The sequence below is a fragment of the Silurus aristotelis genome, assembly GCF_946808225.1.
Source record: "Silurus aristotelis genome assembly, chromosome: 28".
Taxonomy (NCBI): domain Eukaryota; kingdom Metazoa; phylum Chordata; class Actinopteri; order Siluriformes; family Siluridae; genus Silurus; species Silurus aristotelis.
The window spans coordinates 11,981,122-12,007,597 of NC_139601.1; the positions used below are offsets into that span (position 1 = coordinate 11,981,122).

At 37.6% G+C, this 26,476-nt stretch overlaps 1 protein-coding gene across 3 annotated transcripts in view; it reads right to left on the reverse strand.

Annotated features, from left to right (window-relative positions):
• Positions 1–22,902, reverse strand: part of vgll4b (vestigial-like family member 4b) — a 35,244-nt gene extending 12,342 nt beyond the window's left edge. The window contains exons 1-2 of one of the 3 annotated variants that reach the window (XM_083534284.1): positions 22,693–22,902; positions 21,937–22,015 (exon numbers count right to left, since the gene is read on the reverse strand). In XM_083534284.1, coding sequence (XP_083390410.1) covers positions 21,937–22,000 — 64 coding nt within the window. In that variant the 5' untranslated portion in view covers positions 22,001–22,015; positions 22,693–22,902. Of the gene's footprint in view, positions 1–6,022; positions 6,470–21,936; positions 22,019–22,692 lie in introns of those variants that run through there. The other 2 variants (XM_083534283.1, XM_083534282.1) reach the window with 2 other exon arrangements.
• Between the last annotated feature and the right edge of the window lie 3,574 nt (positions 22,903–26,476).

Below are 26,476 nucleotides of genomic sequence, written 5' to 3' on the forward strand. Positions count from 1 at the left end.
AAATCAAGTATTTTATTCTGGAAAGACTAATAATACACTATATTTAAAAAAGAAAAAATGATCCCTGAGCAGCACATCAAAGACTGGCTTAGTTCCTTTGATCTGATCAGGACCACCAGGAAAAACACCAGCAGAACATTACACTTATTGAGGGCTACTTTTTAAGCTTCTGCAATTTTAGACCTGAATAGCAACAGATCTGAATTAATGCTGTTTCCTAGTCATTTCAGAAGAGAGCTGCTGAGAACCAAAGCTGCATATTTACAGCACAGTGTGTGGGAGGAGAGCAGGAAAATTACCACTGGCAGTGTGGAGCAACTGGGACTTTCCACTTGGGATGAGGTTAGCTCAACTCAGAATCAACTTTTTATAAGATTTACTGAGCAAAATCCAAGTTCAACAGGCCTATTCTGAGAAACCCTGAGTCTTAGATAGCAGGCTGCTTTTTCTCCTCGTTTTTCTTCTCTTTGCTGAACCCTGATATATATCAGGTAACGATGCATAATCATAAAACGCTCTCTGTATTTTTCTACTACTAAAACCGGAGTGCAGAAACATCATGTGGTGGTACACTACGAGGCCGCTCCCACAACAAGTGACTGGCATGTTTCGGCTCGTCTGTCCCTGCTCCATGGCAACAGGAATGACATCATTGTTTTTTGGCAAAAGTCGAGAGTGGGTAATAGAGAAAAGATAGCGAGCTTATATGAGGCTTACAGAGACCCTTGAAACACGATAGCTTATTTGCATTCGCCTCCAGAGAGGCCTTTCAATAGGAGGTGGGGAGCAGGGCGGTGTCACTGGCTATTGTGATCTTGGAGAGCGATCCATTAAGACCGAATTACAGTTTACAATTTGACTCATGGGTGATGGAACACAAAGGAGGACAAGTACCTGAAGGTGCCTTGGAAACAATCAGGTTTACATTGAACAGTTTTCAGACTTTATAAATGGGGAGAGAAAAAAAAAGGTCGATCACGATGGGTTCGCACATTTGGAAAAACCGACACGGATCGAAAAGCATTAAGAGCGTCAGGTCTTTAAAGGATTTTGTCTTTAGTATATTTAATAAGTTATACACCGACTTTGTGAATAAATGGGCTTTCAAGTGCTGTATTCAACTCTTCCAAGCATTATGCAGAACGTACACTGGGAGTCATAAAAGATCCCTATCGGTGTCGGAGAAGATGCGTTCAACCTCTGATCTGCTGAAAGGCGCTCATTAGGAGCACAAATGATCAAAGGCGAGCGCTTCTAAGGACTTCAAACGTCAAGCCAGGATGGGATTTTGTTACACAAGTGAGCCAAACAACCCCCACCATCACAGCTACCACACACCTACACACACAGTCTAAAAAGTAGAAAAGTAGTTAAGCCTTCTCTTGGCAGTTATAATGAAAGAGACATAGACACCTTGAGTTTTAAAAGATAATTGGGTGGGTTTGAGGAGGAGGGGGTGGATGCGAGTGCTCCTAACTCCTTGATCATTCTATAAATGTTTGTGGATAATGATATTTCCCCTTTGCCTGAAATCTGATCTGCCCCCAAAGCCAGGCCACTGCTACCCATTCATAAAGCAGACAACAATCAAAGCTCTTTATGTCTGAAATGAATGCCTGGAGTGAGTGGAAAAATGGAAGTCCTGGCAGGGGTGGACCGTGTGTTTCACCTGTTAGCTTCATCGGCCTTTGTTCACCAGAAAAAGTGACAGTCAGCATTTCAGCCTGCGCCAACTGGGCTTTGGTGAACTTAAGCTCTGCTTGCTGGCATACAAGCCTAGAATACTGTGTCTGTATAAAGGATCTAGAAGCCTCACAGTGTTGCAGCTATTAAATCATTAGGGAAAAAAATGAACTAGGTGTGCTTCATTTTCCAAGTCAGTAGACTCCTGTTCATCATGTAGACCTTTAATGAAGTATTAATGTTGAAACTAACACTTTTTAAATGAGAATCCAAATGTTAATTTCAATTAAATACACAATGGCCAATATATACTAGGGTTGCAATAATCAGCCGACAAAATTATATATAAATAAATATAAAAAATAAATAAATAAATAAATAAATTCAGACAACAGTTGTATGTGCCATTTGGTGGAAATACTCGAAACTGACCGGATATGAGAGCATGTTTCAAAAAGTATGACCTCCTCTAAATTACATGAACTTATTACGTTCCGTTAATCTGCTGGCCTCATGGTGTACCTCGAGTTTTTAATGTGAGAAATATTTCAAAATGTATTCGTTTCTTTGTGGGAATGTCAAAAACACTGGCAGGAGAAAATACCTGCTTAAATCACACTTATTTACCAATATTTCCTGTGTCATATTAAAAAAGAATATATTGTGCTAACTTTGCCCAAAGCCCAAATGTTGTAATCAATGTGTTTAAAGTAAATAACGGGTCGATTTAATAAATTATTGGGCTGAGTTTTCTCATCATCACATTAATTATCTGGGAAGTAGGTCAACTATTTTTTCTATATCTTGTCTTTTATCAAAGCAAACTGTACGTTTAATTACAGTTATATAAAGTCATTACAAATAGTATTACGGTAAAAAGAGAAATGCACAGAAAGATTTTCTAAAAATCTAAAATTGTGATAAGGTTAGGTTATTTATTAGTTTCCTGCTGCTTTTCCTGATGATGGTGAAGTTCTCAACAGGCTGAGGAGGTCAGCCCATAGCCCTAAAACTGACTTTATCCAAGCTCAGGTTTCAAGTTTGAATCCCAGCAATACAGGTTTTTTCCAAACATGCAAATCCATCCATCCCAATGATTACTATTGTGCTTCTGCAAATAGAATAGAATAATAGAATTTTATTACCACTGCACATGTGCCTATTCCCTTGTGCTTTAGACAGGCGTAGAAATTTGTTTTTACCTTGTATCCAGATCCAGCTATGCTTTAGTCTATAATAGAAATATATGCATAAACTCAAGCTCATTTATATTAAAAACTAACAACGTGACTAAGATGTCAAGACGCTGACAGGCCTGGCGGGATTAAACTTGATAAATATTATTTAATGACTCATCATTAAACAATCTGCTCCTGCACTACTGAACGCTTGAGCTACTGCCATCTAATCTACATTACCAAACTTGCTACACAATCAACTCATACAGTCATTACATACTGAATATAAATTCTATATACGGTTTCTAGACTATTCCTGGCAGATTGCCGATACTGATATCTGCAGGGCCAAGAGTTATCACGTGCCATACTGAAATAAATAAAGATATACAATATCAAGACCAGCACTAGATATCTAGTCTTTCACTGGCTAAGATTACGCCATGTGATGGACAGCAAATCAAAAATGCTACTGGCGAGAAAAGGCCTAAGCAGTGCTAATTCACGGGATGAACATTAAAGCGAAACAAGCCACCTGACATATCGACATGCACTTCCAGTTCTCAGTGCACAAATACCCAGCACGCATGCTGGCCTATTTTAAGGGATGATGCAGTGCTCTGGGTGCACTGGAAGCTTCAGTATGTAGCCATGTGCTCTAGCGATTCTTGGAGCGCAGCAAAAAATAGCTGGAAAGTCTGTCGTGCTGCAGCAAGTGAAAAGGCCCCAATTGTGTATTTGCATCCCCTGTCACTAGGTCAAATGATTCAACAACTTTACCACTCAGATACTGAACACAGAAACAAGCAATAATATAGCTGACCCCACTGAACACCATCTCGACCACATCAATGATCTAGCCGCAGGCTTCAGCTACATTCCCATCAACATACCCCTTAAGTTATCCCCGGACAAATACCTCAAAACAAGGATGAGTCAACAAGAGGATAGAAGAAGCAGTTTCTTAATCATTTAGATAATATGCATTTACGCAGTGTAGAAAAAATTCAAGCTATAATCCAACAATACCTGATGATATTTTCATGATCGCAAATATAATTTTTCTAAGATTTTGCTATGAAGAACCAACATCATTCAGATCATACATTTTACTGATAATATATGACAGGAATAATATATCGTCATACTGCGCAGAGATCATATGTCTAAGCAATAACTTGCTAAACTCAATAAAAAAAAAAAAACTATTTCTGGTGATATGGCAAAAGACTTATTTCACCCAATCAGTGTAAAGGTACAAGCATTTTGACTCGAAATCCACTGCTGCACACCGTAACAAAATATCAGTTTATTTTGGTTGGTTAGCAAAGTACAAAGTCTGTCCTACCCAGAAGGCAGCATATGGAAAGCAATCATCCAAAATGATATTTTAGTCCATATCTGAAGGCATATGTCCTTCTTGGAGAAAGCAAATCCATATTATTTATAACCTATTCACCAGGTAACACGGTTTAATAAAGTTTTGTCCTTGGAACTATTTGAAAAATTCAAATCAGCAGATCCCATTAAAAATTAAAAACCATAAGTGTCTACTGCATCATTAGGAGTGTTCTGATTCTTTTTTTTATTATCCCAGAGTCATGTGATCTGCCCAGTGTCCGCAGAAGAACTCTGTTTAATTTCAGAATTTCTAGTCTACAGTCTGGGAGCTGCAGAAGCTTCTGGGTCACGTTTCTGGTTTAGACAAATGATGGCTGACAGAAGGAGTCTGGTACTATGTGGTACGAGGGGGGGGGGGGTGTTCTTGGACCTTCCCTTCCACCCAGCAAATTCTACATATAAATATTAATTTTTAATAAAAATAAAAGTTCATTTAATTAAGCAAGTCCAACATTTTATCAACCTGGAAATCCACTGAACAATAAATCGAAATCCTAAATTATTATTTTTCCAGGCCTCTTTCAGAAAGGATGCTTTCACTCTAATGCGCATGAACTACAACAACACTTTAAAGTGATAATAAAGTGCCAATTGAATTTTACTATGACGTTTAAACCGTGTTTCATTTCATGGACCTGTTTACAAAACAGCATGAACAAAAACAAAAACTTGCTCTCTGCTAATTAGAAATGTTCTCTAAAGATCTCATGGCAAAGTCCTTGAAGCTCGAAAATCTATGAGATAAGTAAACACACATACACGTGTGTCAGTGCTGTTAAAGGGCAGTGTGTGTTGTAGATTTTATGGACATCTGGGAATGTTGCTGTTTCAAAACAGGAAGGATGTGGCAAGGAATCTGATCAACATCTGCGCCATTAGACGCCCTGTGTGTGACTCTTCTGTACGACTATTTTACTGTAAACAAGAAAAAAAGCCGTTACATTACAGTAAATAATTCACGTAGTAGGCAAAACAAATGCGAAGCTTCGCATCAGAGCCATAAAATCCCAACGACTCAGTCTGTGTATCGCTCAACATCCGACAAGCCAAACTTAAAACCTTGTCTGATCTGGGAAAAAAAAGTCACTACTATATGACACGCTGCAATCAATATGACAAGTGTTATTCTGTTTCAGATTGATTCAGACTGGTCATTTGAATGAAAAAATTTAATCTCAACCCTGACAAAAACAAAACACTATTACAGTCTAAAACAAACTATATTAAAAGTAAGTTTCTCGGTCTCAAGGTGCATGCTTCAACACGCTACAGAGGTTATCAAGAGCTTGGGTCACAAATCACACAACACAAAAAACAACTGGAAATGGAAATCATGAAAGGAATAAAACAGTATATTGAGCAGATAAACATGTTGCATTGTATTGAATTACTTTACAAAATCTGATATATTACTATAAAGGTAAGAATTAACTGTTATAACTGTTACTCACTGAGAATCAGGATCAGTCTATATTACTAGCATGTCTTATTTCAGTCTATTTACTATTACTCTCCATAACTCTACTCTAATTACACTCCATTAATGAGCTCAGTTTGATCATTTAGACCAGTGTGACCATAATACAATTATGAGGGGACAATAAAACTGTCCTTTTATTTGAAGCCTTTAAAATGTTGTTTATGGAATTAAGACATTGCCTCTGATTGTGCTGACAAAGTTGTACAAGAGGTTTAACGATACAAGTGGACACAACAACAAATAATAATACTACTATTAAAAAAGTATAAAAACAAATTACCGTCATAGCACAAAATGCCAATGTTGTTGTTCATTTTGTCCAGGTACTGGTAGTTCAACAGGTCCATCTTGGTAAAGAGCATTTATCAAATCAACAGGGGGGAAAAACGCCGAAGTCGTTCTCCAAAAAAAAAAAAGGAAAAGGCCCAGCCTTTAGAAACTCCTCTCAGAGGAAACTTCAACCCGTCTAGGGTAGAAAACTTCAACACAAGCTGTACACGACCGTCAAAAAAAAAGCAGTAAGAAGCGGGGTGGAAAAGTTTAATGATTTTAAAAGAAAGACTGATTACGAACAAAATAATAAAAACAAAAATAAAGAAGAAGAAGAAGAAGAAGAAGAAGGAGAAGCGGATCGCGTCAGTTCTCCTCACAGCCCCGCTGTAAGTCAACTGCACACTCACTGACGCAGGAGCGCGCGCACGCTCTGCTCTCAAACACCCAGAGTCGGACACTGCGCATGCGCGAAACATCACCAAACCAACCTCTCTCCCACCAACACGGACAAAAGTACGCATGCGCACTATGTTCTTCGCCTCCACAATAGTAGCAAAATAAGTGCACTTAATTGTATATTTTTCCTGCCGGTAGGGGTCGCTAACACGGATCATATCTGGGCGGCATATCAGATTTGGCACACTTTTTTACGCCGGATGCCCTTCCTTAGTAAAAAGAAATTATACTGAATATGGAAACCCTACAAAAGAAATAGAAAACAAGGACATTTTTAAACGTTTTTACACATATATTACCATCACAATTTGGCCCCTATATAAACTGTATAGTAAACTGAAAACATTATGAAAATAGAAAACACTGCGTAAATGAGGAACATTTCAATGAAATGGCCATTCGGAAATGTTTAATAGTGAACTTTTCCAAATCATTAATAAAAAATCAACATTAAAGACTTTAATCAACGTAAAACAGAAGCCTGCATGCATGCGTTTTTAAGCAATGCTCTAGTGCCCCCTTGCGGCAAACTCGCGGAGTTGAATCAGTTTGATTTGGAGCAGCATACAGTATTCCAAATCAAATCAAATCACATTTTTATTTGTCTCATACACATACATACAGAATACGACATGCAGTGAAATGCTTTTTACGACTGTCCTGCATGAGGGAATAGAATGGGGAGAAAAATAAAACAGAAAAAGAAGGCAGATAAATAAAAGAGTATAAACTATGTAAAATATAAAATATATAAATATATATGTGAGGACAAAGTGTATATACAAGGTATGCTTATGACAGTAAACACATAAGGTGGTTGATGTGATTGTCAAAATTCCAGTCTCAGAGAGAAAATATAAATAAATACATATTTAGGTTATCAGGATACTGTAGAATTATTGTTATTTATGCAATCTATGCTAATAATGTCCACCCCATACAAAATTAAGAACGGCAGCATCTAATTGTACTTATTCTCCATGCAGCACTTAATAATGTAAGTGATCTGGTCTGTTGCGTCATTTGCAATTTTTGACACTAGGATTTTCTTTTTATTAAACAAAAATGAAATGACTATAAACTGTATGAATTTATATATTATAAATGCAAAGGACTAATGATTTGACAAAAACATTCCTCTATACTTGTATCCTGGAATGACCACAGACAATAAAGAGGTTATACACAGCATTCAATACTACAGTGTAAAGAACAAACCCTTAACAGATGACATGACGGCATGGCATTTAAAAATCTGAAAACAGACGGTTGACAGTCAAACCAGCAAGACGACTAAGTCTTGCATAAGTATTATACCTGGGGTGTGCCTATGTACAATGTTTTTCCACACAAAGATAAACTGTAAGATTACATGCATCTACAGTGGTTGCGCTAGCTAGTTGTTATCAATGAGCGTGCTAGACCGGTTAGGAAAAAATAATAAATAATAATAAAAACCTGGGTGTTACACCATCTACGTGTTGGACTGCGTGGCTTCATCAGAATAACCTTAGAAAAGCTCCACTGACAAATATCAAGCAGAATTTATAATGCTAATATAATAAATAAATGAAATTATAAAAAAATTATAATAATTTATATTATATATTATATATAAAATTGTTATTATAATAAAAATATATATATAAAATTATTATTATAATTATATATATATATAAGTGAACACCACACAGATTCTACAATTATTATACATTTTAGTTTCTAGCATTATTATTTATTATATTATATATAGACATGTTTTAGTCCTACTCTTGTCTCACAGGTGATAAAAATCCACTGGCTTAGTGCCCAGGACAAGCAAATCTTACATTCAGGCTATTTGTGTTTAATTTGCAGTTACCATTTATTTACATTTTCCTGTATAATCTTGTAATCAAACGCATTGTGATTCAGAATTGGGCATTTGAATTGTAGACTTCAGCGTTTCAACAGTTATGCAAATTAGAAGTTAATATTTACATACAGTAAATCATCAGCATGACCATAATGGACACGTGAGTAATGCATTTCTGTCCCACTAAGCAAATGAAAGCACTGATGTGTTGCCTATCTTGCCTGTTGTCCTGTGTTTTTGTTGCTTGGACGTCTGACTGTAATGTGATAATCTATTGTTATATCATTGTAATAATAAGAATCATAAAAATATAGTATATTATATATTGTTTTAATTTAAAAATCATGTTGGCTCACTACATACACGTAGTGTATACATACAGCCGTGTGTGCTTGTCGAACATTTCAGAGTTAGTCCCTGGTCTTAACCACCTCTACTCAAATAAGGAGTGTTGATGAAGGATTCACCCATTGTAGAGGTCAGGCACTGATTTCACACAGTGAGGAGACCTGGGGTGCAGTTCATCCCAGAGGTGTTCAGTAAAGTGCAGGCCATGTGAGTTCTCCAACTCCACTTTGCTAAACAGTGTTTTCAGGGAGCTTGCAATGTGCACAGGAGCAGTGGAACATGCTGGAACAATGTCGCTTAGTTTCTCTGATGGAAAAATTGTAATGTAATAGACCTATACAAATTGGGCTTCCAAATTTTGTGTTTTGGAAAAGCTTTAAATATGGGTGTGAAGGACAGGTGCTATTGTGCTTGTGGTATATAGTGCATTTGATGGTGCGCCACCATGCTCCCCAATTTTGCAAGTTTCCTCCCAACTGCAATGCATGCCGCTTAATAGATTGGCCATGCAAAATTGCCCCAAGGTGTAAATGTGTGCATGATGCCCTGCATGGACATGCTGTTCCATTCAAGGTGCAATACATTCCACTAGGCAGATTGGCTATGCTAAATTGCCGCAAGGTGTAAACGTGCCTTGTACTAGACACGCTGTCCCATTCAGGGTGTTTTCTGGCATTGTGCCCTGCGGAATTTATTTAGTCTCCTACTAAATGAATGATAATTAAAAGCAGGAGCTGCGCCCTAAAGCAGCGCGAGAGAAAAGCCCGAGTCCTGACAATGCTACGGCCATCTGTGGCCATGTGTCGAAGAGAACAAAATTGCCCTTGCTCTCTGGGGGAGGGAGGACGTACTACCTCTCCCCTGTCCGTCGCAGATTCACTCTAAACACTTTTACACAGCTCTAACAGGAGCATAAACACGTCCACATGGATCAAATCTATGTTTTGAAGGTAAACCCATGTTGCTGCTCTGTTGTTGATATTGTCTGTATGACTAATATTGATGTACTAGGACAGTCATTTGTGAAACACATCATTGTGACTGATGTAACAACAATGCGGAGTACGAGCACCTACTCCAATATGAGTGTTCATTTAGAAGACAAACCAACGTATCACTCGTTTTCTGTTCGGCCTGTGGAGCAACAGTTCCGCGGGCAAAATAAATGCATGTACATATAAACGTACTGCAGATTTCCCATGGCCGCTCCAAAATTATAACATTTACAGTCTCATTCTGGTGCTGTATTTTTTTGTTATTTCTGTGAGAAGTTGTAAATGGAGCTGCGCCACAGTGAGATGTTGCTTGTACAGTTAAAATGGTGTTCAATAGGAGAGAAAAAAATGAATTCCAAGCACATAATGGGTAACGGTCAGGTTTCTTTCTTAGCTTCCAATCACACGAGAACTTGTTTCCTTGCTCCCTATTTTTCATATTAATGAGGCATCCAATCTGGAGCGCAGAAAATGCCGGACAAAATGTTCCAGAATGCAATGAAGCTATACAACACTGTTGCTGCTAGTTAAGGCAGACACTGTGATTTATTAAATATAGGTGTATTAGCATTAACATGAAAGCTAAAGCTTTGGAAGCTGATCTATTAGAGTGTTCAAATAAAGAGAGAGCTGCACCAGGATAAAGATCTGCTGCCTCACTCTCTTTAAGCATGGATGAAGCAAAGCCTACTGGCACCAATATCAGGAGTAGGCAAACTGCATTGTGGGTAATGCAGGAAACTGGTAACCAATGTAATATTGAGTTTTACAAGTTTTTTTCGAACACGCACACAGGTTTATTTCAGAACCTTCAACTTGCACTTACTGAACCAGGAAGTAGGTATATTGATTATTTTTAATCTTTGAAACCTTACACCTAGTTAAAGGTTAACTGCCTGAACTTAACCTCAGCCCCGGTGCAGACCAAAAGAACCAAAAAGATTTATTCAAAAACTGATGCCGTGCCTTTTATTTGACCTTTCTCAACGGTGGGATTACTGCGCAGCTTCTAACTTGGCTCTCAATGGCGAAGGGGATTAAAGGTCTATTCACCCTGAGGCTGTAACCCCCCCCTGCTCAGTCCTCCCTAGCTCCCTGTCAGTTTGAAGGAAAATGCTTCTCATTGGCTTCAGAGAGCCATTGTCTCAAGTTTCACAAACTCGGCACAAAGGCCACACCGGGTGTGAACAGTGGCTCCATTCAACAAGCTGCTTAATCCATTGTCGTCAATCATAGGGATTTTTCCCCTTGGATGCAGCAGCGGATCAAGGCCGAAGCTTTTTGCTTCCAAAGAAGGACTACCATACACACCCAGTCCAACTACTAAATTATGGTCAACCAACTCTAGCCCATGGCTGAAGTACAGAAAACAGAAAGAGCAATTATCCAGGCGAAACACACAACCTTTCCCAGCAAGAGGATTTGGGATGTTGCCCTATTTGAATCCACATTACTTATTCCCATCATGTTCTCTGCCCATGATCCAAAGCTTTTACAGACACTGTGCAAATAATCTGGAATAAAATCAAGGCTGTTATTTATATTCATGGGAAAACATTGCTAACCAAACCATATCACCAAGCAGATATATAAACAAAGATATTTAAATGCGAGTGGATGCAAAAGCTGAATGATGCAACTATTATACTGCAATTGATCACAAATCAGTTCCAATTGCAAAAAACAAGTGGTGTGTTAATAATTCAGATTTTTATGCCATCATCATTAATGAGGTAACGCCAAAAATATAATGGGTCATATATCCTCATAGGAATGTGGTAGCTCAGTGGTTAAAATGCCAGACTAGGGAAAGATTGAAGTTCAAATCCCAGCACCATCAAGCTGCCACTGCTTCAGCTGCTTGTTTGTACACCAAATGCCATAAATGCAAATGTAGTTATAAATATTCTAATCAAATCATATCATAGCAGATTCACTGGTACTGTCTTATGAGTTAAAATGATATCACTTGGAAGCCTGAGGTTTACACCCCCTAGCTGAATTAGATGCTTCAAAATATAACAGTTTATCACCTATAGATATCTTATAAAGTGGTGAAAAATCAATGTAATTTTATACATAGCCATGACACAAAACCACCTTCAAACTGAATTAATGTTCAGATCTCCAGAATCTTCAAAATCATGACATTTCCATCAGGAGGATCCTCTCTTGCTGGGTCAAAGCAGAACATTTTAGCAAAGCAGAAAAGCTTTCACTCAATTTGGAAGCAAATTAGCAGGTCAAGCAGAATTCAGCTGAGATTTTATTGGGATCATCTGTATACCCAGTGTAGAGGTAATAATCAAATTACAGTCTAAAAATAGCTTAAGATGGTATTTCTATAAATAAAACTGATGTGCTTGACTGATCATATAAGCAAAAAAAAAACAGACCATGCAATAAAAAATAAATTAACTAATCGATTAACTCATTAAGAAGCACATGGTAATTACTATACAAAATTTAGCTTTCTGCTTCAAACTGTATAGAGAGAAAAAGAAATAAAATATATAATATATATGTCATATATATACACCGTAATTTCCGGACTATTAAGCGCACCCATATATAAGCCACTGAAGTTTACAAATATTTTTATTTTGAACATAAATAAGACGCACCTGTCTATCAGCCGTGTCTACACTAATGAACTTTACACAGGCTTTAACGAAAGACACGTTACACACGGTGTAACGGGTGAAATATTTTGTGGCTCCTTTATGAGCAGAGCGGCATTTTGGGAATAGCCTGGCACTGCAGTTTCCCGGTATTACTGCGTGTGTGCAAGAACGAGGAATATGTCCTTATTATTTTCTGATGCTCATTTCTAAGTTTCTTTGACTAACCCGTAACGCTGTTGCCAAGAAAAATAAAAAAGCACGAGTTTTGGAAACCTGTCTGTGCTTATATGATTTCTGTTGTAACTGGAGTTAGCGAGCTCGCCCATGACCCAGACTCAACGCGCTACAACGGCTTGTATCTAATCAGTAGCCTACCAAGAAAGTCATTGTTCACTGTCTTCCTCCTTCCTTTCACTACTATTTCTCCCGGGAGTTTATCCTTAGGCATCGTCATGCGTTTAAAAAAAACTTTTTTTCTCCCGATGCCGTGCAGCTCAGAACACAGGTGAGGTGCGTTTTTTCGTTTCCGTTCGGATATTTTATTGGTCTAATGTTATGGGGTTCAGTTTTTTGGCTTGAAGTTTGTGAAACTGGGAAAAACACAGGAAAAATCCATAAATTAGACGCTTCGTTGAAAAAACGTGGGAACAAAGTAGCGGCTTATAGTCTGAAAAATACGGTTTTTATATATATATATATATATATATATATATATATATATATATATATATATATATATATATATATATATATATATATTAATTAAAATATTGCCTGGCATTAAAGCTCTTTAAAGATTTGCAGAGAAAATCTATAATTACACCGTTTTTTAATAAAATAGAATATTTATTCAAATATCATTGATCTTACTTTTCAGCTGCACTTTGGAGTGCATTGCCTTGAGAATTTTATTAATTATAAAATCATATAACCAAATAAAGCAACAAAACTACAAATTTAACAGTTAAGAGAATATATTTTGTCCTCTTTTTGTGAAAAAGATAACGGAGTTCATGTGAATTGACAGTTATGGGAGGTGCATGCACTATTGCACACTGCAACTGGTATATTTTGATGTAAACATGTCAACAAACTGAAGTCACAACCCTCATGCACATTTTAAATTCCTTCCACCCATTCTTTGACCTGACTTCATACCAGTGCGTTTTTTACTGACATGCATGCTGGTAAAACAGGAATGCAGTTAGTGAAGACATGGTAAGCCGTGTTTACTAATTTAGTGACCTTAAGTGACCGTGTGTTTTCACACAATGGCATAAATGTGATTACATCCAAACACTTGTTTTTAATTTTGATAGTTCAGAAGTTCTCAGAAAAAAGAATAATAATAATGAAATAACCTAATCTTATACTAAATAATGACAAATGTTTGTGGACACCTGACCATATGATTCAAGTGTGAGTTTTGAACATTCTATTCTGCCATTTGCTGCCAATCTCCCAAAAAGATATTCCACTAGAGATTGTAGTGTGGTGGTTGAGATTTATAAGGTCAGGTATTGACTTTAGGGTAGGGTGTTCCAGTTCACAATGCTCTATAGCAGGCCACTTAAGATCTTCCACTCCAACCTGTGTAAATGATGTCTTCATGGAGCTGGCTTTGGGGCATTGCCATAGTGGAACAGGTTTAAGTCTCTTAGGTCAAGTTAAGGTACCACATCTAAATACAATTGTATGAGGAATTCAAAAGTATACAAAAGTTTGGGAAGTACCACATATGACAAAAAAAAAAACCAGGTGTCCCAGTTCTTTTGTGCATTTAGTGTAAATGGTTTGTGCTTTACAGTTTCACATTTCTGGATGCAGAAGTAACTTGATCCAAATTCATTTCTGTTTATACAGTAACTCTAGACGGCTTTCATTTACGCCATGTGTAGTAATAAAAGGCGGTTTGGTTTTTGACTCCAGTAACACAATTGATGCTCGTGCAGATTTGACTAGAATTATTTTGCCCAAAAAATTTCCAAAACACAGCATCATTACTAAAGGAAATGCAAGTTGATCCCCATCATCCACACTGCATTGGCTTCCAGTAAAACTTTATTTTGATTATAAAATACCATCATTAGTCTCGCAACCCAAATTATGAACGGTCTTACACCTCAGAAATGTAGGAAACTTCTGGCCTTTATTAGAGGTTGATTGATTAATCAAGCCGATTGTGGACATTTTTTAATAAATCGGCATCGGCTGATTGTGCTGCAAATTAGAACATAACTCTCCCTCGCCAGTAGGTGGTAGTAGTCATAATTCGACATCTAAACAGGTAAGCTGGAAGAGCTAGAACTGTAAATATGAAAAGTAAGCAGCGTTTCCACCTGCAGCGATCATTACTAACGGATTCGTGTGGGGTTTTTTTCCCAATCATGTCTGCTAAGATGCAATGACAAAGCAAAATTGACAAATGCGGAAAAAAGGCAGTCAGCTCTGTGTGTCCCGGGCTTTAAGTTCTTATCATTCATTCTTATATCTAGCCATATATATTTCATTGGTTAAATATGATGCTGCATTTAGAGAGAGAATGAGAATAACTTTTGGAGAGAGAATGCGAGAACATTTTTGAGACTGTATTGTTAGTAAACCTTCAACCAGCAGTAGTTGAGGTCAGCGGTCACCAAACTTTTTTGCCCCACGGACCGGTTTAATGTCAGACAATATTTTCACGGACCGGCCTTTAAGGTGTGTTGGATAAATACAACAAAATAAAATGATACGAACGGCAGAAAAACTGGTATTTTCTAAATATAATAATAAATAAATAAATAATCCATTGTGTTGTTTTTTGTTCATTTTGCTAGCTTGGGGGTTTGAGGTTAGCGGTAATGTATTGTGTGTTAGCAGCCGGAGCAGCTCCTTTAAGAAGATAGCGGATAGAGGTAAGACATGTGACTGAGGAGTCATGACATGCATCAAGAGTGAGTCATAGACAGATGTGGCAGAGAGAATCCGGTAATTTCCCAAAATAAAATAAGATAATAAATAAAACGGAAATAATGTAAGTTATGTATTCTTTCTGTGTGGCTCGGTACCAATTGACCGGGGGTTGGGGACCTCTGGTTAAGGCTACAGGTAGGCATGGGTACAATCTGCCAATTGTACCGGCCCAAAAAGTTATCGACTGCCCTGGTTTCTAAATATCGACATCGGGCAGAAAAAAAACAAAACAAAAAAAAACATATCGGTCAAACTCTAGTCTTTATGACCTGCAATGGCTGCTTCGATTAAAAGGTGCAGGCTGTTTATTAGTACCTAGAATAGCAGAGGCTATAGCAGGGGCCAAAGCTTTTGCTCAAAAATAAGCAAGTGCTCAAAGGAGAAGTTTTGGAACAGTTTTTCAATTAGTGTTTAGAAGGCATAATCCTATAGCCTGCAGCCTCAAAGTCTTTGAGGAGATTTCCCATACCACTGTCCCTTCTCGCGTCCTCATTTGAGCGAAATTTTAAATTGCAATACACATTTTATATCCTGATACAGATATGGACAAATTTACACTGCTCAAGCCAAAATGACATTTGAAAGATCAGAGACATTTTCAATATCGCAGAAAAACTTTTGCAGCGAATTAACATGGTGTCTCACTCTAGATTTTAGTTTTTTGCCCACTCATCATTTCTTTCCTTAGAACACAATGTTTTGCCCATGTATCCAAAACAATGGAATATGAAAATCATTTGGATATTAAATAAATTGCTGTAGACTCTGTTTGTGTCTCCAAAAACATTGGCCAGAAAGAATATAAAAAAATTAAATAAATAAAATAATATGAGCACAATTCGTAATATGCATAAAGAAAATGTATATTGGAAATCAAAATAGAAAAAAGAAAAACTTTTTTTCCAATAGAAAAAAGCACTAACAGCTTCACCACATAAAACATTTTTTCAATGTACAAATCTATTTAATAAAACCAAGCTGCTTGTAACAAAAACATGTATTTTTCTTTTTTATATTATGCAAATCTTGTCATAAACCATAAAAAGTCAACAACTGATATTTTTCATACCAACTTTGACAAACTTTCTTGAGAAGCTTTTCCATGTTCCTCAAAAAGTTTTACTAGACTAAAAATAATCTGTTAACTCTTGACTCTGCTTGAGTGCCTGCTATTCTCTTTTAACCTTTTAACCTCTGGCTTTATTCCAAGCCCTTGAGGCCATCTATGCCCATGGTTAAAACTGAACCTATAAACGTCTTCTCACCGGCACTGCACTAGCGCAGAGATGTTCTATAATGTGACATCATAATATACATACATAAATGTTACATTTACACTTCATTTGAACAATATATGTAATGGGAAATATGAACTCGGAAGCTCTGTGGCAGTGGCTTTTTTTTTTTGGCTTAAACAATCGCTCGTTCGACTTAAGGACAAGAGGACATCTTGAGCCTCACTGATTCTGCAGACTTTTCTGGATAGGAACTTGACATTAAAAAAGGCCCGACAATAAAAAGGTGGCAGAAAATGTTAGGTAGAACTTAATGACGAGTGGAATAAACGTGTAGCAGAAATTAAAAGCATTCTGATCCTCCACATGCCATCACCTCACATCTAGCATTAGCCAAAACATTTTTAGATAGATGTGCTTCAAGGATGGCAGGTTTGTGGAACTAACAACTGCCTACATCTTCAGCTGGACTCTACAAATATTTTATTGGAAATTTCGATATTAGAAACTGAGCGAGAGCAAACTTAAATTTCTGTACACACACATACGCTAATAAAGCCCTAACCTACGATAAAGCATTTTCATAGGTGCCAGAACACAACCTTGTATAGGCGAAAAATTGACAAACGTTCATAGAGTGTGTTAAAGCAGAGTTAGGCTAATTAGCAGAACTCTAGCTAATGCAGGTTTTATCCCACTCCTGGTACACATGTAGACAACAGCAACAAAGCATTGCCCTGATAAACCACCAAAAGTCTTCATATTGTTCTATGTGTAAAGACCAAATGTCAAACTTCTTAACATATACCCACATGCAAGGTGACTCAAGCTTCTGATCAGTAAATCTCTGAGCAACCTTGTTATAGATCAGATTCATGTTAACTTGGGACAAGCCAAAACATAAGACGCTTAAACACAGCATAGGAGTGAGGCATGAGACTTGCACAAATCTCACAAAAGAAATGGTGAGCAATTATGAACATGTCTGTTTTTTAGGGAGCTGTTGGCGTGTTGGGGCATTCCACTGAGACGATGACAAAGAACATGCATCAATCTTTCAAGAAGAAACCTCCCAGAGGCCCAAAGGTCAATTTCCTGTTTGGGTCTAGGCAACAGGTGCTGGTAGAAGCAGTGTCCTGCCAAAACACACGCTGTGTAAAGGCATGGCGGTGTGGCTCATTGTTTAACCCACCTTCTGTTGGCAAAAAGCCTTCAATTCTGAAGGTGAATCCTGAACCAGCTGCTCTGCTACGTCAACATTTAGCCAAAGCAAGTTTCTTGTTTAGTTTACAACAATATATTTCATTGATTTGAGCCGGCTTCTTCATCACGGACACCAATTGTACAATGTGTTAAAAAAAAAACACTAATTTCTGTAAGTACCAATGTTACAAAAAACAGTGGAGACTTAAAAGCATAGTTAAGTCAGAAGAATGGTACAACACAAACACCACATTTTATAGCATTGCTACAGTAACCTGAACATCGTCTATGTACAATAACTCTAAAAATGATTTTTCAGGGAAATTTGAGTCAAACAGATTGTGTGTTTAGAGCTGGTTGGGTGAACATTAGTTAACTGACAGAACGAATTTGTAATTTTTGGACTGAAACAGAGTTTTGCTAAAGCTAGAATGTAGTATATTTAAGAGTATAAAACTTTCTTTCAGCTTCTCCCATTGGGGGTCACCGCAGCGGATCATCCACATGTTTGATTTGGCACATGTTTTTACGCTGGATGCCCTTCCTAACGCAACCCTCCCCATTTATCCGGGCTTGGGACCGGCACTAAGAGTGGCTGGGGTTGGTTCCCTGACAGGGGATCGAACCGGGCCACAGCGGTGAGCGGCAAGTCCAAGAAAGCTAAACAAGACTGGCAGCAATGCCTGCTCTTCCCCGTCAATCAGACAAAACAGGACTGTGATCAGCTGCATTCTGATGTCAAGTGAGGTGTCTGGCTTCATGACTCATAGAAAGCCGGTGTTAATCTTCAACCTTTACGTTTAACAAGTGACCAAAATAATGTACGAGAAAATCTTTGATAGTAATTACACAAGTCGTCTTTGTATTTTGGATCAACGATGTTGAAATGTTTCTACCATGATACAAAAGAACTCAATAGTGCAACCAATACTATCTTGCTCAAAAGCAGTTACAGCAGGTAAATAGACTCTGGCTTTGTTCCAGTCCTTTAATGGCATTAAAGCGCTTTACTCGATTGGCCTGTGCCGTTTTTAATCATGGGTGGAGTAAAACTGAGTAGCCTGGAGGATTTTTGCAGTCATTTTCAAGACACCGAATGACTTGCACCAAACAGCATAGCCAGTTAGAAACCACTCCTTCCAGCTAGTTGCACGTTTTTGCTGAATGTTATTTCCAAGCCATAGATCAGAGCCAAAAGCGCACTTGAGTGAGTCAAGGCCTCTCCCTCGAAGTGTTCCAGCAAGCGAGAGCATTCCTAAGATTTGTCTTTAAAAGAAACAAGAGGGAAGAGCTTTCAGTTGAGCTCAGTGCACTATTGTGAAAACAGGTCAACTGCATTGTGCTTGGACAAAAGGAGGACGCACTAGAACAACAAGAGTGACATCACATCAGTTCAAAACAAAAACACAGCAGGGGGACTGTTGGGGGTGCAAACGTCCTCTGTAGTAACTTAGTAGACTCACAGTCAAGGAAGCAACTAAGACGCACAGTGACGCACAATGTGTAAGCTTTGGATTACTTGAGAAGGTGGTGATGAAATATTTATATATAAATAATAAACCTTAAAATAATCAAGATTAAAATGCAGTTGGAATAATTCACATGGAATTTTTATTTTAATGTCCAAGCATACGCCATGATCCCCCCCCCCCATCTTTATCGATGTGTATCTTTATATATATCTCAACAATTATCGTTCAATTTGTCTAGGCAATATTCAGTTTTCCCAAACAAATGTGCTGCATTTAAACCAGAATTTCACTTAGAAGAAAATTCATTACAGTCATAGCACTGTGGCGAGCAACATCGTTTAAGCGGGGCTTGAAAATCTGTACTTTTTTTCATCACTAGCTCACGCACACACAGTCTCAATAATCCTAAATGCCTGCTGAGCAGGATTTGTGTCAGACTTAATCTAGGAAGGAATTTATTTGACCTGGAGAAATTGCAGGGTGATTATGGAGAGAGATTGTTGGCTGCGGAGTGACTGAATTGCAGTGCAGCCTGTCTGGAGGTCTGTGTGTTCCAGTTGAGATTGTAATCATGTTAGAACTCTAACTGGGGAAAAAAAAAAAAAGCACTTTCTGTTCCCTGCTATACAATGTTTACACTGTTAACTTAATTGCAGCATACAGCTTAGAAACTTGTGACTTACTCTAATATGTAGGCAATTCTTTTTTTTTCACCAAGAGCAAAAGATTAATGGATTTTGAACGGCCCTGGTGTGAAAAGGTGAATTTCAGCACTCCCCAGAAAGAAATGACCACAGCAGGCTGTTTTGCCTTCGAATTAATGATCTTTCTCAGTTTCATGCATTAATGATTTTAATGTTCAATCAACCTTGAAAAGAAACAAACTATTAATGTTGAATTAAAAGGTCACTTGTTTAGGGTTAGACTTTTAAACAAGCTGCACAGTACACACAACCATTCATTTGCTCATTCCTTAACCAACCATTTTTTAATAAATCTGCAATCTATTCCAGGGAAACTGAGACAGACTGGGGGCAAGAATTCAACCCTAATAGGACACCAGTCAATTTCAAGGCAACCCGTTCCCACACAATCACACATATGGGCATCTACCGTAGATCTACCACAGCTACCACGGAAATGGGTAAAAGGAACCAGGGAAGCTTGAAAAAAAATCCCACAGGAACACATGGAGAAACTCTCACTGAACCAGATTGAAGACCCTGGAGCTGTGAGGTGACAACAAACCCCACAGCAAACATATCGCTTCACATTGTGCCATTTGCCAACATGTCAAATTGTAATCTAGAGTTCGGTGATTTTGTAGTGTTCAATTCTTTACAATGCTAACATCTTCGTCACTGCATTGCTGGTCCCACTATTTCTCAGGGTACAAGAAAGGCATGCTTCAGGTCTCTTCTCTGACCCGACACCTAGGAGTTGGAATTAACTTCCAAACAGCTGAGTCTTCAAACAATGACATAGCGCTTCGTGAACTACTGGAAAGAAAGACTTCTTTTTGCTATATTACTTAGACCACAGGGTTTACAGGCTGATCGCAGTTTAAATCTGTGACCCAGTGAACCAGTATCAGGATGGAGCTATTGATAGAGCACTTTAAAGGCAAGCCGCTCTGGATAAAGGCTTCTGCCAAGCGCTGTAAATGTATTACATGTAAACTACAAACCTGATTAGCAAATGTCTGGCTTACTGGAATTTTCTGAGAGAACACGAACGCAAAGTACTAAGTAGCATTTCAAGTATTAAAAGGTGGATGTATGTGTGGAAGGAAATCTTCATCCTAATGAAGCAAATGTATTCGTTTTTGTAAAACCAGGTAGAAGAGAAATATTCATCTGGAGCTTCAGTTGACAGTAAACACACACCAGACACACACGTGGCAAGAGAGATAAAAAAAAAGATAAAGATAAAGACAATAAAAGTAAGAGCGAGACAAAGATACAGACAGAGAGAGAAACAAAAAGAGACAGAAAGACAGTCCGACAGACAGAGAAAGACAGACAGACAGGCAGAGAGAGAGAGAGAGAGAGAGAGAGAGAGAGAGAGAGAGAGAGAGAGAGAGAGAGAGAGAGAGAGAGAGAGAGACAGACAGACAGACAGACAGACAGACAGACAGACAGACAGACAGACAGACAGACCAGGAAAGGCGGAGACAAAAAGCAGAGACAGACGGACAGAGAAAGAAAGAAACAAAAGAGACAGAAAAACATTCTGACAGACAAAGAAAGACAGACAGGCAGACAGAGAGAGAGAGACAAAGTGAGAGAGACAGAGAAAGAAACAAAAAGAGACAGAAAGTGAGTCTAACAGACAGATAAAGACAAACAGAGAGAGAGACGCAGAGAGAGACAGAGACAGACAGACAGACAGACAGACAGACAGACAGACAGACAGACAGACGTAGACCAGTAAAGGCAGAGACAGACAGACAGAGAGAGAGAGAGAGAGAGAGAGAGAGACAGACAGACAGACAGACAGACGTAGACCAGTAAAGGCAGAGACAGACAGACAGAGAGAGAGAGAGAGAGAGAGAGAGAGAGAGAGAGAGAGAGACAGACAGACAGACAGACAGACAGACAGACAGACAGACAGACACCTAGTGCAGCATATCAGTAATGCAAAACAGTTTAAAAACTAAAAAAAGCCCAAATTGTCCTCCTTCCAATGTAATGCACAATCCGCATGTAAATTGTTTCCACTGTGTTTTGTTTATCTGGGATCTACAGTATTCTAAGAAACACTTAAAGCGGAACTTACGTTTTTCATCGTCCGCGTGCACTAGAGATGCTGCTCGTGACAAAACATCCAAAGGTGTTTCCATCCTCGGCGCTGATTCCTGCTGGAAAATGATAAACTCTGAAGCTCCATGTGCGCAAAGACATTTAGGAAAAATCTCAAATTTCAGTGATTCGTTTTTCTTTTCTTTCTCTTCGTCTATCCCGATCCTGTAACAGCCCAAATGCAGATTATTAAAATACAATCTCGCTCCATAATCCATTTATTCCCCAAGAAAGGACTTTAACACCGGTTTGGGGGTCCGGGAGAATTTCTGTCTCGTTTCTGTGAGACGTCGCGAGTTTTTTGAGCGCGCGCTTCTCTTCCACACACTTCCACACATTCCTGAAATACCACACAGTATTTACACGAGAAAGAGAACATGGTGGAAGAAGAAAAAAACTACATTTATAATGCTTTTTGTCTTTATATAAACTCGTTTTGCGTGTTTTACTAACAGATAACAATCAGTATTATCAATCCAATAATCACTTTTATTCACACATACATTGAAAGCTCGGGATGTGTTTTTTTTTTTTTTTTTTTTTACCATTTTAAAATAAAATTCAACATAAACCCGACATCATTCGACAAGTAAAAACGATTTTTGAATACAAATATCCTTGAAGTAATGTTTAATCCCTGAGAAGCTTTTAAAAAGTTTTCCTGCTCCATAGGAGACCCGATGCTTTCCGTGTAAACAAACTTCGTTCAATGTCTAACTGACGGACTACATACCACTTTGGAGCGCCACTTTGGATTTGTCCAAGACCACAAAATAAAGTGCTGCTGTTTATGTTTTTTTTTTATAAGAAAAAAAAGAAATGTGAAAAATAAAATCCAAGAGAAGTTCAGCCTCCCGAAATTGTAATCGCGAGTATCCACCGTTTCCGTGTGAAAGTCCAGCGAGGCGCGAGCGCTCAGGAAGAATGATAGGAATGAGGGAATTCTCTTCCTGGCAGGTGGCGCGAGCGGAGATCTCTGATTGGTTGATCGCGGCCCAATGAGATCAGCATATATTATGCAAATCCGCTGATGACATCATAGCCTAGTAACAGGTCTTCAGACAGGCGACCTGTTCACCGGTCACTGGTGTAATCAATGCTTTCACACCTGAATCTTTTTCAACGATCAAGGCCCATTTTTGCAACGTCCACAGTAATAGGTTTTCGTTTAAAAACTCTATAAAACTCTACATTTTAATTTTTTGTTTTGTCCCTCCATCCACCCTGACACAACTTTTTCAGTCAACAACATGGCTGTCCAAAATGGATTAATTTAAAAACGCCGTTTTATCGTCGCAGTGTGAACTGTGAAAACGGAGGCTTTAGAAATAAAAGTGCCTTAAAAGTTTCAAAGAGCCGGAAATTAAATGAATGCCAGGCGGAAAAGACACAGGTGTTACTCATGAGCAGTACAGGGACATAAGTGTTTCCAGACATTTCAGTGTGGATGAGCAACTTTCTTTTGGGAAATGATTGAAAAGGATCTGAATTTTTTTTTTTTTCCTTCGGAAAATCTGTTATCGAATTTATCATGATTAGTGTAGACGTAGACTTTTATTTTCCAGTCCTCTGCACCACGAAGCACATTGGGCAGCAAGGGCCTTATGGCTTACTTGCTGTTTCTGTAGCAGTTTTGTTATGGGTTCAGGTTGCTAGCCCAACACCCACCCTATTCCTTTCACAGCCAGGCTTGGGACCATCCATGGCAGAGTTCTTTATCCCCATAACTGAGCACCCATGGGGGGTTACGGATCCAAGGTCAAATGCCTTAACAACTAGGCTACTACATCTCCTGCGACATAGCCTTAGTCAATAAAAACATAGCTTTTTAAATACACGCTCCAAAGTGGATAAAGTTGAAAACACTGTTTTCGCAATGCAGTGTGGACTGTTAATACAGAGGCTTTAGAAAAAAAACGATAATGGATTTTTAGTCATGTGACAGTGACTTTCCTCGACATTGCTGCGAAGTTTCAAAGAGACGGAAATTAAATAAAGCCAGGCGGAAATCTAGGCATCTTACGGTTTACTCGTGCGCAGTCAGTGTGGATGAGCAACTTTTGGGAAATGATTGAAAAGAATAGTGTGGAAGCGGAGCATTTTTAGACGAAAACTTTGTTTTTTTTAAATGTATCCGGTTTTGTGTAAACGTAGCTTTGAATTGGACCAAAATTTTGACCCAAGTGAAACAATGATGCACTGGTTTGATGCAGTGGTGTCCTACCTGAATTGATCCACATCTTAATAACATCACCATGACACCACGGCTATAGAAAGCTTTAATATTATAAAGAAACGAAGTATAACAAAGACAGATATCTCATGTGGCAAGAAAGAATGGCATTACTAAAGCAAGAAAACATGACCTAACATGAACATAATTAAATGACTCTCCTTTCACTGCAGCCACAGCTGCACCGCCGGTATACATCTCTAGCAGAAGCATCGGCCTTTGTTGATATATAGATAGGTCAAAAAGACAATGACCAGACTAGTTTGAGCTGACAACAAGGCCTTAGTGATATTCAAATAACTCAAATAGTCACTCTTTAGCACTGTGGTGAGCACAAAAAGCAACACACTACGCAAAACGCAGCAAACCGTGAGGTGGATGAACTACGCCACTCATGTCATCTAAGAAAAGGAATTTGAGATTTCAGAGGGCATTTAAAGAGTATAAAATGATATATTTATTTATTTTTCTTTATTTATATTGTTCACAAGTCTCAATGAGTCTACACTAAAGAAAATTTTCAGCAAAAGTAGATTTTTTTTCATGTAACGCAAACTATTTTAAAATGTACATAAAAATGAAAAATGTGTCTTAATTTTGTTTAAAAGACCCCCGATTGATCAAAGAATTATAAAAAATAAGAATCTACACTGCATGACATTTCAAAACATGGGCCACAATGTAAAACACTTTTCTTTTTAACATTATACTTTGATGTACTTATTATAATATTTTCACAGTAACAGCTTTACATATTTATGGTGAAAAATCAGATATATCTATTTATTTCTTGATTTACGTATCTATTTGTTTCTAAAAGGAGTCCCAAGTGTCAGCCCTTTCTAACAGCTAAAGGGAACACTGTATATTTAAGTTTTTCTACATTAAGTTTGCACATTCTTTTTTTTTTTTTTTACAGATAAAAAAGAGGCTGGCCTATGAACAACTGTATAAAGATGCTATAATGTAAGTGATAATAGGAATCAACTAGTATCTAAAGTCATTAATTGTAACTTATACAATAAATAGATAGAAAGCATGTCTGTCTTAATAAAAAAAAAATTATATATACATATATATATAATTATATATACATATATATATATATATATATATATATATATATATATATATATATATATATAATTGCAAGCTTTAAAGACATGACAAATTATTTCCTTTTTAAATTAAAATGCAGTACCTTTTGAATTCATCTAGACATCGTCATTTTAATACACTTATGTGTTTTAAAAATGTTGTATGTTCTTTTTAGTGAAAACAGTTTAAAATGTTATTCCTAACGTTCCTAAACATTCGGTCCCACTGCAGATTCAAATTTTTAATACAATCTGCTACTTGCTGTTAGTTAGGTCCCAAATGAGAACCCGTGCCGTGAATTATCGGGGGGTTCGCTGTACTGCTGTTAAATTTCTTTGCACACACAGTATTATCCTTCCCATAAATGACTTAGAAGGTTATTTTTGCATTATGGCAATATTGTTTACCTTCAGTTTTGTGCTAATAATGATATTACGAGAGACGTTCATTATTCACAGGATGGAGGAACAAAAAACAATGTCTGATTTTGAAGTGTGCTTTGTTTGTGTGTGTATGTGATCTTTTAGACAGAACCAGTTTATGTCTTATCCACACTCAGCTACTTGTTCACACAATCGACTCAACTGACTTGCAATGAGACACACATGGTAAATAGCTGCAGGCAAATATTGTAAATACATCTGTGCAAAGAATGTGTGTGTGTGTGTGTGTGTGTGTGTGTGTGTGTGTGTGTGTGTTTCTTCCTCTCATAAGCATGACACCTGAAATACTATGGCTAATGATAAATATTGCAATAAGTTTTAAGTCAAGAATAAAACAATATACAGAAAAAAAGTGTCACAAAATCCGTGTTGTCATAAGACCTATACTTAAAATATACTTTTTCTAGGAAAATTGACTGTTTTCAGTAAATGCAATAAGAAATGTAAATTGTAAAATAAACAAAACAACCATATTCAAAATTGTTTACAATATTATGTACATTTTCCTTAAAAGATTCTTAAACAGTGCCCTGAAACGACATACAAATTATTCCTATTTGCACTATTCTGGGAATTTACTGTATTTATAGATTTTTTTATGATACTGGCTGCTGCTATATTAAATCCATTTCCTTTATAAGTATGTCAATGAAAAATCAACCACCTCGTAATGAATATTAGGGATATCCACCATGTATTGTATATTTTTTAAAAGACAAATATTGAAGTGTACAGTTGTGTCC